The sequence below is a fragment of the Chelon labrosus genome (genome assembly GCF_963514085.1).
Source record: "Chelon labrosus genome assembly, chromosome: 11".
Classification (NCBI taxonomy): domain Eukaryota; kingdom Metazoa; phylum Chordata; class Actinopteri; order Mugiliformes; family Mugilidae; genus Chelon; species Chelon labrosus.
Genome location: NC_140344.1, coordinates 11752204 through 11765156, shown reverse-complemented (window position 1 = coordinate 11765156; position 12953 = coordinate 11752204). Strand labels below are relative to the sequence as shown.

Sequence of the window (12953 nt, the reverse complement as noted above, 5' to 3'; positions counted from 1 at the left end):
AGTGGCCTGTTACGGATATGCTATAATTAGATTCCTGTGCTTGAAAGGCTTGCAAGGGTGTTGATCATTGTTATTTCATGAGGCATGTGAAGCTATGGTTCTCAGCCCTCAGTGCTCAGCAGCAGCAACCAAGTAGGAGCCTCGGGATTTTCATAGATTGGAAAATAACTTCATGAAGTTGATAAATCGTTTGAGGGAGGTTATTTTTGTTAACTTACAATAACATAAAAAGCTGATCCGTTTTCTGCGGCTGCATCACGTGCATGTTGTAGTTACCTAACCCACATGTGCTGTGTTATCAACGCTAGCTTCAAGTTGACCTTATATTTAGATTATGTTCTACAAAGAGATGGAAGACGTCTATGTCATGCTGAAAGCAGCACATGTGGCTGAAGAAAACTAAAGCAATAGCGCCCTCTGGCCCTAATATAGTTAAATAACATCTTTAAATTGGGATTAGCGCGCTACAGTGGTTCCCAATCTTTTCACAGCCCCCGTACCCCTTCAGACATTTGACCTCCAGCCATGTACCACCTACTCTCATGCACTTGTAGCAGCTAGAAAAAGAAATGTCTGAGAGCCTGACTGGTGGTAGCAGTTGAGGTCTCTCTGGAAGGGCCATCTATCCGTTTTAGCCATTTATCCATTTTTGGCGGTTAGCCGGGCGAACTAGTTTACCTCAGACTGATGACTTGACAGCTCAAATGACAGAAAGTTGTCAGAATTGTTGACGACAGCATTTAAAGACCCAATCAAGAACGAGATTTGCTTGTTTCTGGGGGGAAAATAACTCTAGCAAGTATAGCTATTACATCAGGAGATTTGCACCTGCCCACCAATCACAGACATTTCAGGGAATCGGTTTCTTTCTTATTTAGGTGACCTAGCGCTAGCTACATTAGCAGCAAACTGATACATAGCTTCAAAGCCAGTTGTCCTACAATCTAGTTATTAACATACTTGACTCACATGAAAAACAGTCTTTTGATTTTTCATATAGGTGGAGAATCAGAAAATGAGAAAATAGGGCTGCTTGATTATGGCAAAAATCATAATCACAATTATTTTGATTGATATTGTAATCACAATTATTAAAGACGATTATTCATTGATTTGAGAACAAGCATTTATTGAACTTTTAACTCTGGTATTTCTTTTAATCAGAACTGAAAAATACAAATAAATAAGAGAAAAATGTATTAATAAAGTTAATTAAATAATATGTAAAAAATAAAAAATAAACACTATCCCAGACTTTGGCAGGGCCAGCGTGGTGAATTTTTTTTCAACAATTTATTTTTAATACAAGATTCGCAAGCAACAGTACCTCGACCAATGAGGTGAGCGGGATTTCCGCTGTCATCTCATTGGTCACAGAGCAGGAGACGGCCTGGGAATAAATTTACTGTAAATGTTCATATAAATCGCCTGGTTATCCCTTAAATCCATTGACATTTTACACAGTATTTATTTTTATTTAATTTTTTTTCACGGTAATACGGGTCAAAGTGCGTCCCGTATTACCGTGAAAAAAAAACCTTTCTTCCCGACCAAAGGTTGCCTTTCTGCCATCTTCTATCGTCCTCTTCTACACTTCTGTTTTTTCCGGCGGGGGCGGAGCGGAGCGCACAGGTGGAGATGGAAGGGTTTGCTGCATTTACCACACAAGACATGGCGTGCGGCAGAACGATCGTTTTATTACAATTATCTTATTTTCATTATCGAGGGAAGCAGAAATCGAAATCGAAATTCAATTAATCGCCCAGCCCTATGAGAAAACAACCCATTATCTGTTTTTTCAGTTTTAAAATGTAATCCGGCTGAGTTCAGAATCAACTCTTTTGCGTACCCAATACGTCACTCAGCGTACCCCTGGGGGTACGCGTACCCCAGATTGGGAACCACTGGAGTACTATTGCCAGTTGTTTTTATAACTTCTTTTAAGCCTGTGAAAGCATCAATTAGTGCGGGAAGTTAAGGGAATCTTGCACATTTATCTATATCGCTTGATAATTTATGAAACAACATGTCTGCCTATGAAACACTGTCTCCAGTTAAAAGCTTGTGATAATGTGTTTTTTTTTTTTCTTTTTTCATTTCCTTCCTTATTCATCTCCAGGGTAAGTGGCTGGCTTTCAGAGACTATGAGATTCAATTAAAACCTTTACCGTTGTCCTCATTCAGCCCAATCCTGCTTCAGTAGAATTGCTACTTGGGAGGCTTTGTTAGCATCTGTGCATGATGGTTTTGATGTGTCCAGCAGACGCTCTGAAGAATAAAATACACTTCAACTGTGTTGTTACCTGGAAACATCAGGCTTTACTGATTGGACAATAGGATCAATGGATATCAAGAGCTCTTAAAGCTAGGGATGAAATGTTCCCTGTTTTGTCGTGACATTCGAGGACACGCACTTGTTCGTGCGAGACACTGATGTATTCAAAGCAGACAACAGGCAAAAACTTGTCAACGTGTATTGAAACACAAACCTAAGCACAACAACCCACAGGTGGCAGTTACAGTTGATGGAAAAGAACCAAAAACACTTGTGTGAGAAGTTTAAAAAATTATTTATAATATGATACAAGGATATTTTTGTGCAAGAGGTTGTTGGGGCTGTGAAACCTGTACATTATGAACAAAGCACTTAAAATTCAAAAGCGACCTGAAAGCAGAGCATGGCTGCTGGGCCATGTTGGTGTCAAATGGCTAACTATGAGGATACTATACAAACCGTTTCCACCAGTATACAATGGCTGTATAGGATTAGATTACATATTTATATAAAGTGCAGAAGAAATAAACACTTACAGTGAAGGCCTGAAGTGCTACGTGACTGAGTGTAAACCCACCACCACACGCTGAAAGTCTTCACTTAATGTGGCCAGGTGGTTGGGCAGACGCAATCTAAAGACTTGGCAGGGCGGTATCACAAACTGTTGGCTGTAGTTCAGCGGCAGAATATATACTGTAATACAAAATGTAAGAAAGGGTTACCCATCTGTGCAATATATATATTGAGTTTTACAAGTATCAATATGAACAGTTGTGAAAAATTCATTTAAAATTCCCCTTTTTAATATAGACACGTGCTTCCTATCCATGCTGAAGCGTAGCACCACAGGATCTATTGGTTGTTTTTTTTTTCTTTCCCCCACCACTGAATATGAAATGACCTAAAATAAACGAGACAATTCATTCTTATCTCAGGGGACTAAGACATCTTCGACATTAAAGGTATAAGAAAATATATGCGCTGTTAGTGACTAGAATACATGTTTCGTATACGTTTTCATAATTCTGGTTTGTCACTATAATGTTTCAGGGTTATAAAAGCATGTGAGTTCTGCATCACAGTTGAGTCTCAAGAATACAGGAGAGCAAAGAGGCATCAAGCGGTCCATCAGACTCTGTCCAGCACCTCTCCATGACAAAACACCAGCAGCTGGGGATTGTGGGGGATTATCTAGGTCTGTTGGGAACCCTGTGGAAAGAATACAGGATTTAGGGGTAGGCAGTAGAGTAGACATACGTTTGAAACTGTTAACTAGATACACACAGTTCACATGTAATGTCAGTGTTAAAAAAAAAAGCTACTTCGGTCCTTACTGAGTTGGTTCTTTTACGTTTCCAGCAGTCTGGATTGAGTCTTTTCTGCTCCTCAGCCAAAGCCTTGGCCTCCATGGTGTACATCCTCCTCTCCTCACTCTTCATCTTCTTCCACTTGTCCCCCAGGATGACGCTAATGGCTCTGGAGCGAAAGGTTGGAGACAGATGGAGACTTAGTTTATCAGGTTTTTTGAGTGGAGGGAATCTGTCTTTGTTTTCCATTACAGTTTTAGCCATTTCCCGTTTGTGCAGAGAATATAAAAACAGACTGCGTACATTTTTACAAGATCTGAGAGTGAAGCTCTTTAGAACAAATAAATTGAATTGATGTCTGAGTTCCTAAAAGGGTTGGTAACTACAAGAAACAACAAAGTGGAACGGCCCAAGAAGTGAAGCAGCACTAAAGGTTTTTGCAGACTTATGTGCTGGGTGGTATTCCTGCAATGGAAGAACTTTAGCCGGAAAGCCAAATGAAAGTAAAATAATATTAAAAAAAACAACATTTACCGGATGCAACAAAGCAGGCTTTCTGTCTTACGAAATGGAAGAGGATCGTCCTAATAAACTGGTCTAGCTCCTGTTTGGAGATAAGTGTACTGATCTTAAACTGCAAGAAAGGAATGTGAGCCTTTCAAGTTCGCTACCACGTGTTTGCAGTTGATCCAGGTATTCGAACCGGAAACCCACTGATCGAATCATTTCTCAACACAACAATACTAGTGTAACTGCAGAACTGAAAGCATGACAAAAGAGACCCTATTTTATAGCGTTACTTGATCTTTGCCTTAAGGGCTTTAGAGATTCATGTGGAATTCTGTTAGTGTTAAGTTACAAAGCTTCAAATACTGTATAATGTCCTGGACTGAGTATGTAGCTCAGGGCTTAACAGCTGTAGCCAGAACTGCTCAATAACATTCATCACAAAGAGAACCTAATAGTTTTTATGTTGAGTTCATTCACAGTTTTCTTCCTCTGTAGTTATTTTGTAATACATGGAAAATAAGAGAAATGGTAAAACTCACCCTGGAAAGTAATTTTGGCATTCTCATGGTTCTTTGTAGCTGAGAGCAAACGGTCAGATCTCTGTAACGCCAGGTGGCTGAATTTAGGGTTCATTTAAAGGAGCCAAGAGACACAAAGGTGCCTCACAGTTGTTGGCTTTTGCATGTACTCTGAATTGCATTAAATTCAATTGTCAAAAGTTCTGATCAAATTATTATTAAACACTATCCAGTTAGCCAAAAAAATCTAACTAAATCACTCATTTAATGAGAAGTATTGGTAATTAGTCAGGATTTAGTCACACATGCTGAATGTCTGTCTTCACGACTAAGTTGATGTTAGTTGTCTAAATGTGTTTGGTTAAGATGATATGCTTGTTTGGTTGTTTTGCCACGTATTGATACTGAGACGAATGGGAGCTGTTTCTGTGCGTGTCACGGTGACGGCGTCTGTGTGAAATATGGACAGTTTTTTCCATCTTTTTCATCATTTGGACAGTCGTTCACTATATTGTTGTTTTTCTCAGCTACAAAGATGGAAGCTGTGAATCAGATTAGCCCTCCAGTCAGAAGCTGTCCCTTAATTTCAGAGCCATAGATTAATATCCAGTGCTGTGTGGGGAAAAAAGTAGTCCCACTGTGGGTACCACGTCTGCCGACGCTGGATGCATGCGTTGTTTGTGCAGCGTTATTGTGTTTTCATTCTTTCATTTAATTTATGTTGCAGAATAACAGTGAGCTATTGAAATATGAAAATACTGAAATACTAATATCACTGGATTTGCATCTCTAGGAAGCGTTATATTCTATTTTACATCTATGTCTCGTTACTGGATATGAGAACAACTGTGCTATCATGTGATGGGTTCACGCTTCACCAGCTCCACTTTGAGCAACAAGAGTCGGAGGGTAAATTTCTAGCTTTATATAGCTACTTTTCATTGAAAATGGCTGAATACACTACTCAGGAATGATCCCGACATCAAATGTCCTTTAAAATTATTGAAAACAGTGGGAACGCAGAATATTACACAACCATGCCTGTAACATCGCTCTCTCTGTTTGACATCACGTACCCTTTCAATGCTAAGTGTGTGTTGACTGGACCTTAGGATATGACACATTGATAGAGACATCACTATCAGTGTACACTCTATCTCACTATCGTATTTTTCCACACCTGTTGTCCTTCCCGGGATACATCTGCGTGTACTCCACTCTGTATTTCTTGGCAAAGAGCATGAAGGCATTCATTGGCCGCTTGCATTTTGTAGGCGTGGCACCACTGGCTGTCCCTGAGTTGTGGCTGCGGTTTGATTTGCTGCTGGAGGATTGTGGGGAGCAGGAACGCTCAAGTTTATCACAGTCTGGACTGACGGCGCCCCCACTGGACAGGGAGGCCCTGCGCTGACGAGCCATGCTGCTGAGAACGTACACTGCTGAGGAATCTAGTGGGGTGAAGTCGTAGCTGCGGGGTACAGGAAGGGAAAGAGAGAGATGTGTCTTTAAATCTGCGACAGTCTCTATGCAATCATTTTTCTTCCTGTAAATAATGTCTACGTCATAAACCCTTGAATATTTGTTACATGTAGAACAAATGCAGTAGAGATTTCAGTTATTTTTGCTTCATTTAAACTTCTATTTAAAAAGAGGATAGATTTGACTTCCCTTGTATAGTATAACCCTTCTCTGCAAACCAATAGTAACATTAAAAATCTGAAATCTATATAGGGGTTACATAAATTGACACAGACTAGTCGCTGATGACGTCACTAACAAAAACACAGTAGAAAGTAATGCTTTGCAACAATGAAATGTATATTCTTGACCTGAATACATATGCTGAGAACAGACAGCTCATGTGTTACATACTGTGTGCTACAGACGTGTATAGCCTGTATAAAAACAGGCTGCAACTCAGCAGCATCAATACCATTAAATAGTACTCCATGACATGTTGTAAGATGGGACAGTGCATATCTCCGAAGCCCTCTCTGTGTACTGCAGCTTAAGGTCTAATAACTTTAGACAATGAAATTCACCATCAAATTGTTGTGTTTGGTGAAGTTGTTAATTGACTGCCGTCGAGAGGATTTGGACTGTTCCTCTGCTAGCGTTAGCGGATGCCTTTTTAGATGAGTGTGCATCGCAGTAGTACTTCTGTTGTATTTCATGACTGGTTTACATATTTTGCATGTCACAGTAGTATGACTTCATCTTTTGTGAAATATTTCCACACACTTTATGAACCGCTGCTAGTTTGCTGCAATGACCCACTGGGCTCCTCACATGTCTTCTCTGAGGTATATATGTTGTTATTGTCACATGATCAGTGACTAGTTGACATGATGCTTAAAGGGTCATGGTCAAACTGACTGGTCGACTAGTCTGTACAAGCCCTAATATATACTTTGTACAAGAAGAGAAGATGTAAAAAATATGTACTTTATGTTAAAGTTCAAAAGAAATGACAAGATGTTTAATATAATTTGTGGACAGACTGGAATATATGCTGTCCCCTAAAGTTGACCTATGATGTGAATAACATGTTTCTTAAATCCTAATTAGGCTCATATGACTAATAATGACTCACACTCGCAAAGTCATCTAATGTCATCTCACTCATACACAAAGCAATATGACACTTTTATAAAGAGTGTACCTTCTGAAAGTGTCAAAGACGACTGAGTCATCACAGTTAATGGCATCTGGGTGGTTTGGTGGCAGGCACACATCTCCCAGCTGCATCTCATAGCAAGGGATCCCGTGGTGCACCACAGTAAGGCTTGGATAAAAGGAGGACCACCCTGTAAAAGGACAGATGGTAATTCACAGATTAATTTGATCCTAAATGTTTGACTTTCAAAATAAACGGGAACATTATTAGCTTCTATTGGCAAAGACTGATTTCACATGTTGCTACAAAATCTTGTTTTGATGTAATTTTGCTTTGCTCTCCTGCCAACAAATCTGTATTTATTGACTGCCCCTGACTCTCAAACAAGGAAACACAAGGAAGTCTATCTGAAACAGTATATTTGGCATGTAAAGCTCAACAGGACTGAGAGAGTCTTGTACCTTTATTTTTGACAAAAAATGGGTGATCCAGACGGCATTCAGCTGTTAGAAGGCCTTCATCTGAGGAGCCTGGGTCAAAGGTCAGTTTAAGAACAGCTTGTCCATAAGATACTGTTTCTTCATGGCTCACCAACTTAAGTCCACCTGAACCATACCTCTGTAAATGAAGCAAAAGGCCAATAAGATGAGTCTGTATTTATCTACATAAGAAGAAGACATTACCAAGGAGGAATTGATGTATAAACAACTCAAGGGTCTCATTGCTTAAAAACTGTATGTTGACTGTCTGCCACCTTGTGGCCAATCCAAGCAATTGTATACAGACATTCAGTATTTACTCATAGTCAGATTACAGAAATGACAGTGTATTAAGTCATATATTGTAAGTCACTATTGATTGCCTTACCTTGACAGAAAATGAGGATGGCATCATGGTTTCATCATCTGAGTCATCATCCGAATCCCTGAGTTCATCAGCTTCCTGCCACTCCACATTAGGACCACGATGGAAGCGCAGGCGGGTTCCTGAATATCAACACAACAATGTAACGTGATGAATAAGCTGATGTGCGTTGATACTGCAGAGAAAATGCTAGAAAATGGACACAATACTGCTGTTTGGACACCAAAGGTAAGGACTGCTTTATAAATGTTTATATGTCATGCTCATCCTGGGGCCATTGCGTTCACATGCAAGTGTCCAAGAAAAACTATGTGTATAGGAAAATGTGCTGGCTGCAAAAGCAACAACAAAAAAATATTCTTCTGGGCAAATAATTCAAACTGTCTGAGTGGTTGTTGCATATGACATCAGCAGATTTGGTTTCTCTTAAGGGGTCCTAGTACATTATTTACATTATTTACATTATCTCAGGCTCCATAGCTCAGGGGTTAGAGCACTGGTCTTGTAAACCAGGGGTCGCGAGTTCAAATCTCGCTGGGGCCTGAAATCTGCTTTTGCAGCACAGTGGGTAGCGCTGGTGCCTCACAGCAAGAAGGTCGAATCCCCAGGGCGGAGAGGTTTCGATTCTCAGGGCCCTTCTGTTTGCATGTTCTCCCCGTGTCTGTGTGGGTTTTCTCCGGGCACTCCGGTTTCCTCCCATCATCAAAAACATGCTAGGTGCTTGGCCCACAGTGGCGGCATGCGCGGTCGCAGCGGCTCAGGACCAATCCCCCCATCTGACCATGTAATTTCATTATATGATACTTGTATAATGACAAATAAAGCACTTTACTTTACTTTTTATTTATATGGATTACTATTTTTAACTTGCACTCAACGGACCCAGGGAGTGTATTGTATAGTGAGTAGATTTTAATTAGTTAGTTTTGTGTAGTGTTTTTATTTGTTAAGTTATTATAGTTAGTTAGTTCTGTTTTAGTTTTTTAAGCACACTGGTCCCAAAGAAACACTTTAATTCTGCCTTTCATATAGATGTGTAGTAAAGTGATTTGTAATGACTTACCAAAAAAAATAATAACAATTATTTTTCTCAATTGACCATATTAGAAAATATACCTTTATGTGTAAATGTGTAAACATAACTGATGTAAAAGTTATAATGTAGTACTTAAAGCATTAACGAATGACTGTTGTCCGATGAGGAATACATGTTCATACTAGACCCTGTGCCTTTAAGCTGTGAGGCATATTTCTCAACACCTATTTTTCAAGTAATTCCTCGAGTTCTTCAGCATGTGTCAGTAAATTGAGGTCCAAGTGTGTGTGAATGAGGGTGTGTGCACCTTTTAGGAAGCAATGCCAGGCTGTGGAGGGCCAGGAGTGAGACCAGGCCATGTCTTCGTCATCAGAAAACGATGAGGACATTGAGAAAACCCCTGACTCCGATTCACTGCTGGCCTGTTGTAGGTCATAAAGAAAAATCTTACACAGACATCAATTAAAATAAACAGCTTCAGAGTGCATGTTACACAGAATTTAGCAGTAAACAACCACAGGGCCGTCAAGAATAGGAAAATTTACCCTGACACGCCTACGCTCTCTCAGGTGACCTCTGGACGGGCTGGGTGCGCTACTGGCTAAAGGGGGCCGGGCGTAGGAATGTAAACTATTACTGTTGCCAAAAATGTGAACTGGAGATGATCTGAAAGTAATGACAATGTTATAATATGAGTAGTTTTATAAAGAAAACACAATTGCAGTGGTGACACACTTTTCAGACATGATAATCATGTCGTGAATGCACCTAAGAGTAAGAGTAGAGCACCTACTAGAGTTTTTAACATATACACCTATTAATGCAATTCTCTAATAAAAGATTATTTAACCAGTGTTAGAAAAACAGTTAAGCAAAATTCTGTTCATAATGAGATAAACATGCAACTGTTAAAAATCAACACAATGTCTGGGGATATTTCACAACCATTTTTCTAAGCAGTGTCGCTAACTCGCCAGTCCTGCTTTGTGAAATAGCCCCAGGTGTGCTGGAGTGTATGTTATAACATGTGTGTCAGCTGGATTTTCAAGTCACTGTGTGTTTGTGCAAACCTCTTGTGTGGGGCATCCTTCAGCAGGGGGCTCTGAGGACTGGTGGCAATGTTGGCCAATTCAGCAAGCCAGTTGGTGTTAGGGGAGCAGCTGAGCTCCTGGTGAGACACCGCTCCAACCTGAAATAACCCCGGAGACCTCTGGTCCTCCTCCACCTCCTGCAGCTCTGGCATGTCATCTGGGGAGAGATTGCCATAATAGTCATAATAAATACATTTAAAAAAACAAAAAACAAAGCTCAGTTAGCTTAACTGTAGACTGAAGAACTTACCGTAATCCATGTGGCACCCAGGTGAGGAAGGCAGGTCTTCGCTACACTTGAGCGGATCAAAAGACTCGTCCATTCTCACAATGTTCTGCTGTTTCCTCTTTTTTCAAACAGGCTACAGTTCAGCTTACTCGGCTTCCATTGTCATCATCTGACACATCAGCTGGATTTAGACAAAAACAAAGGTCAAAATTGGAGCTTTCACAAAGCCAAACCATCGATGAGTGCTACTTACAATGCAATTTCTATTTAATATACAATAACCATAAACAAAAACTAAAACGAAATTTGGATTTTAATAATATTGCAGTTTAATTTTGACAGTGTGGAAAAATCCATGGAATGAAAACCTCGATATAATACACATAAGATAACATAATAATATGTCGGATCACGGCAAATAAAAATCCTATACAGTATGTAGTCATTGCATGTCGCGTATAGCTTCAATATTACAAAGTAGCCAGCCTTAAGGCAACCCTTTGTCTCTGAATCGACACAGAACACCTCTGTAGCTAGTCATGTGACTCGCTGCGTGGAGGCCTTGTTTATAAACTTAAAAGGGTTTGGCGCATGCGCACCAGAGCTCATTCATTCATAACTGCGCAGCGAAAGTGACAAATACGAAAAAATAGTCTTAAAAAGTGGCACATAGAAGCTGGAAAACACGATTATTTTTAAACCTGCATAAATGTCACCCTCTTAATCTAATATTGTACGAATTAATTAAAATTATGATGTCTTTGTGCGACATATAACGGAAGAAAACCCGTTGCAGATTTAAAAGTAGCTGTAAATACTAATTAAATCACGTTATAGGGAAGAACTAACGGTCATTTGCGTTCTGTCAACCGATCAACGGTAGATGCACGATCAAAAAACAAACCGTTAGGCTGTGTAAAAGCGGATACAGTGGCAACACATCGTTGATAAGGCGCTTTAAAAGTATCATTTCGTTCGCAAAGACGGACTAAAAGACAGGCCTAGTCTTTCCCCACTCCTCAAAAGCAGCAGCCGTGTCCTCGGCTCAAACCCAGAGGCTGTCGGGTCTAACACTGTAAACAAAAGAATGTCAACAAGTTGAGGCATGACGCAACCTCTCTACTCCTTTTAAAATGAATGACACGAAAACCTCCGGCAGCTTTTAAGCGACAGTTTCACAAAATTCAAAGCAGCTTTCATTATACATTTTAAGATTTCTTCAGGTGCACAACCCTGCTGTCGAGTAGGTTTGTTATCACCAAAACAACAAGCGCCACAGCGGAAAAAAAAAAAAAAAAAAAAACCCACAGTCGACCTCAACCTGTCAATCGACATCAAATAAGCGCGTGACAACCTAGCTAAAACACCGCGTTGGGATTGCAAATACACAAACCACAAAACGACGTAGTCAAAATCCAGTTTGGACTTTTTTTTTAATTCGAAAAAAGTAGTCAACTTCCCACTTACCAGACCTGTCGCCATCAAGAAACTCTGAGGCATTCACTCGAGGGGTGGGAATGAGTGTTTCCAGAGAAGGCCTCCCATTGGTTCATAAGAACATCGATAACAAGAATACGCAAAACCTATTGGCCCAGACAGTTGAGGAAAATAAGATGGGCGTGGCCTAGTTTGTTGTTCATCATATCATTGGATGAAAGTATGTGCCTGTTACTACCCAGTAACAGCTGATTGGCAATAACAGGAACAATACATGGTTATTTTTTTTTTATCTGCAATGTTGCAACTACAGCAAGAAGTACAAGAACACAGTTTTTAGGCACATTTCTCTCACTTGGAATGAAATCATTGTTTCAACGTTACGAGATCTAGTAAACGAACAAATGAATGACTGTTAGAAAATGAATGAATGAATGAATGAATGAATGAATGAAGCAGGAGTGACTGAACAATGAATGAAAAAAATGCTTTGACAGTGTTCCTTTTCTTCACTGTAACAAATAATTGTGAGACACACAAATATAAAATGTTCTTTATTGACATGAAAAGTGAAACATACAGTACTTTTAGCCAGTATTGTGGGTTTGCCTTCAAAAGTTAGCAGTACTAACAGGGGGAAATAAAATCAGCACATTTAAATGTTTACCCAGTTTTAAACAATTTAAGCTGCGGACAAAATACACAAAGACTTCAGTCGTTTAAAAATGGAGAGAGAAAAAGAGAGAGAAGAAGAGAGAGGACCCACTTTAGATTCCTGTTGGGCAGGAAACAGTATAAGTTGTTGGCAGAGGTAGACAGCAATAATGTATATCTTAATAATGTATGTTTCACCTACACAAAAACAATAGACTTAAATTTTACGTTAAAACACGGAAAAAAATCAACTGTCTCAAGACATTGCCAAAAATGACTACGGTCTAGCAGGGCGAATGATTAAGTTAAAAGTGGGCCTATATAATAACAGTAAATAGTTTTAAAATTGTACAGTGTTGTATATTCTTACAAAACTATCAGCCGTCTCTCTGACGTTTGCTTTCATGTAAAAGCA

The 12953-nt window shown here is 39.7% G+C and overlaps 1 protein-coding gene across 3 annotated transcripts; it reads right to left on the bottom strand.

Moving 5' to 3' along the window:
- Window positions 1-1223: 1223 nt before the first annotated feature.
- On the bottom strand, window positions 1224-11975 carry hbp1 (HMG-box transcription factor 1). 3 transcript variants are annotated; one of them, XM_084554514.1, is made up of 11 exons: window positions 11915-11975; window positions 10469-10628; window positions 10198-10375; window positions 9673-9793; window positions 9435-9549; window positions 8095-8213; window positions 7689-7845; window positions 7273-7417; window positions 5791-6078; window positions 3610-3751; window positions 1224-3484 (listed from the first exon to the last, which is right to left on the bottom strand). In XM_084554514.1, the coding sequence occupies exons 2-11, from the start codon at window positions 10539-10541 to the stop codon at window positions 3467-3469; spliced, it is 1356 nt and encodes a 451-aa protein (XP_084410640.1). In that variant the 5' UTR covers window positions 10542-10628; window positions 11915-11975; the 3' UTR covers window positions 1224-3466. The 3 variants fall into 3 exon arrangements, with proteins under 3 accessions (XP_084410640.1, XP_084410642.1, XP_084410641.1); XM_084554516.1 differs by lacking the exon at window positions 11915-11975 and adding an exon at window positions 11352-11372; XM_084554515.1 differs by lacking the exon at window positions 11915-11975 and having other exon boundaries at window positions 10469-10816.
- Window positions 11976-12953: the final 978 nt, after the last annotated feature.

What these genes read in the sequence shown, in the direction of transcription:
- hbp1 (XM_084554514.1), bottom strand. Translation starts at nt 10,541, where the DNA reads ATGGACGAGTCTTTTGATCCGCTCAAGTGTAGCGAAGACCTGCCTTCC. An exon ending in ATTTTTTGTCAAAAATAAAG is followed by an intron (nt 7,418 to 7,688) that starts GTACAAGACTCT and finishes GTCCTTTTACAG; the next exon opens with GGTGGTCCTCCTTTTATCCA. An exon ending in GTCTTTGACACTTTCAGAAG is followed by an intron (nt 6,079 to 7,272) that starts GTACACTCTTTA and finishes TGTACCCCGCAG; the next exon opens with CTACGACTTCACCCCACTAG.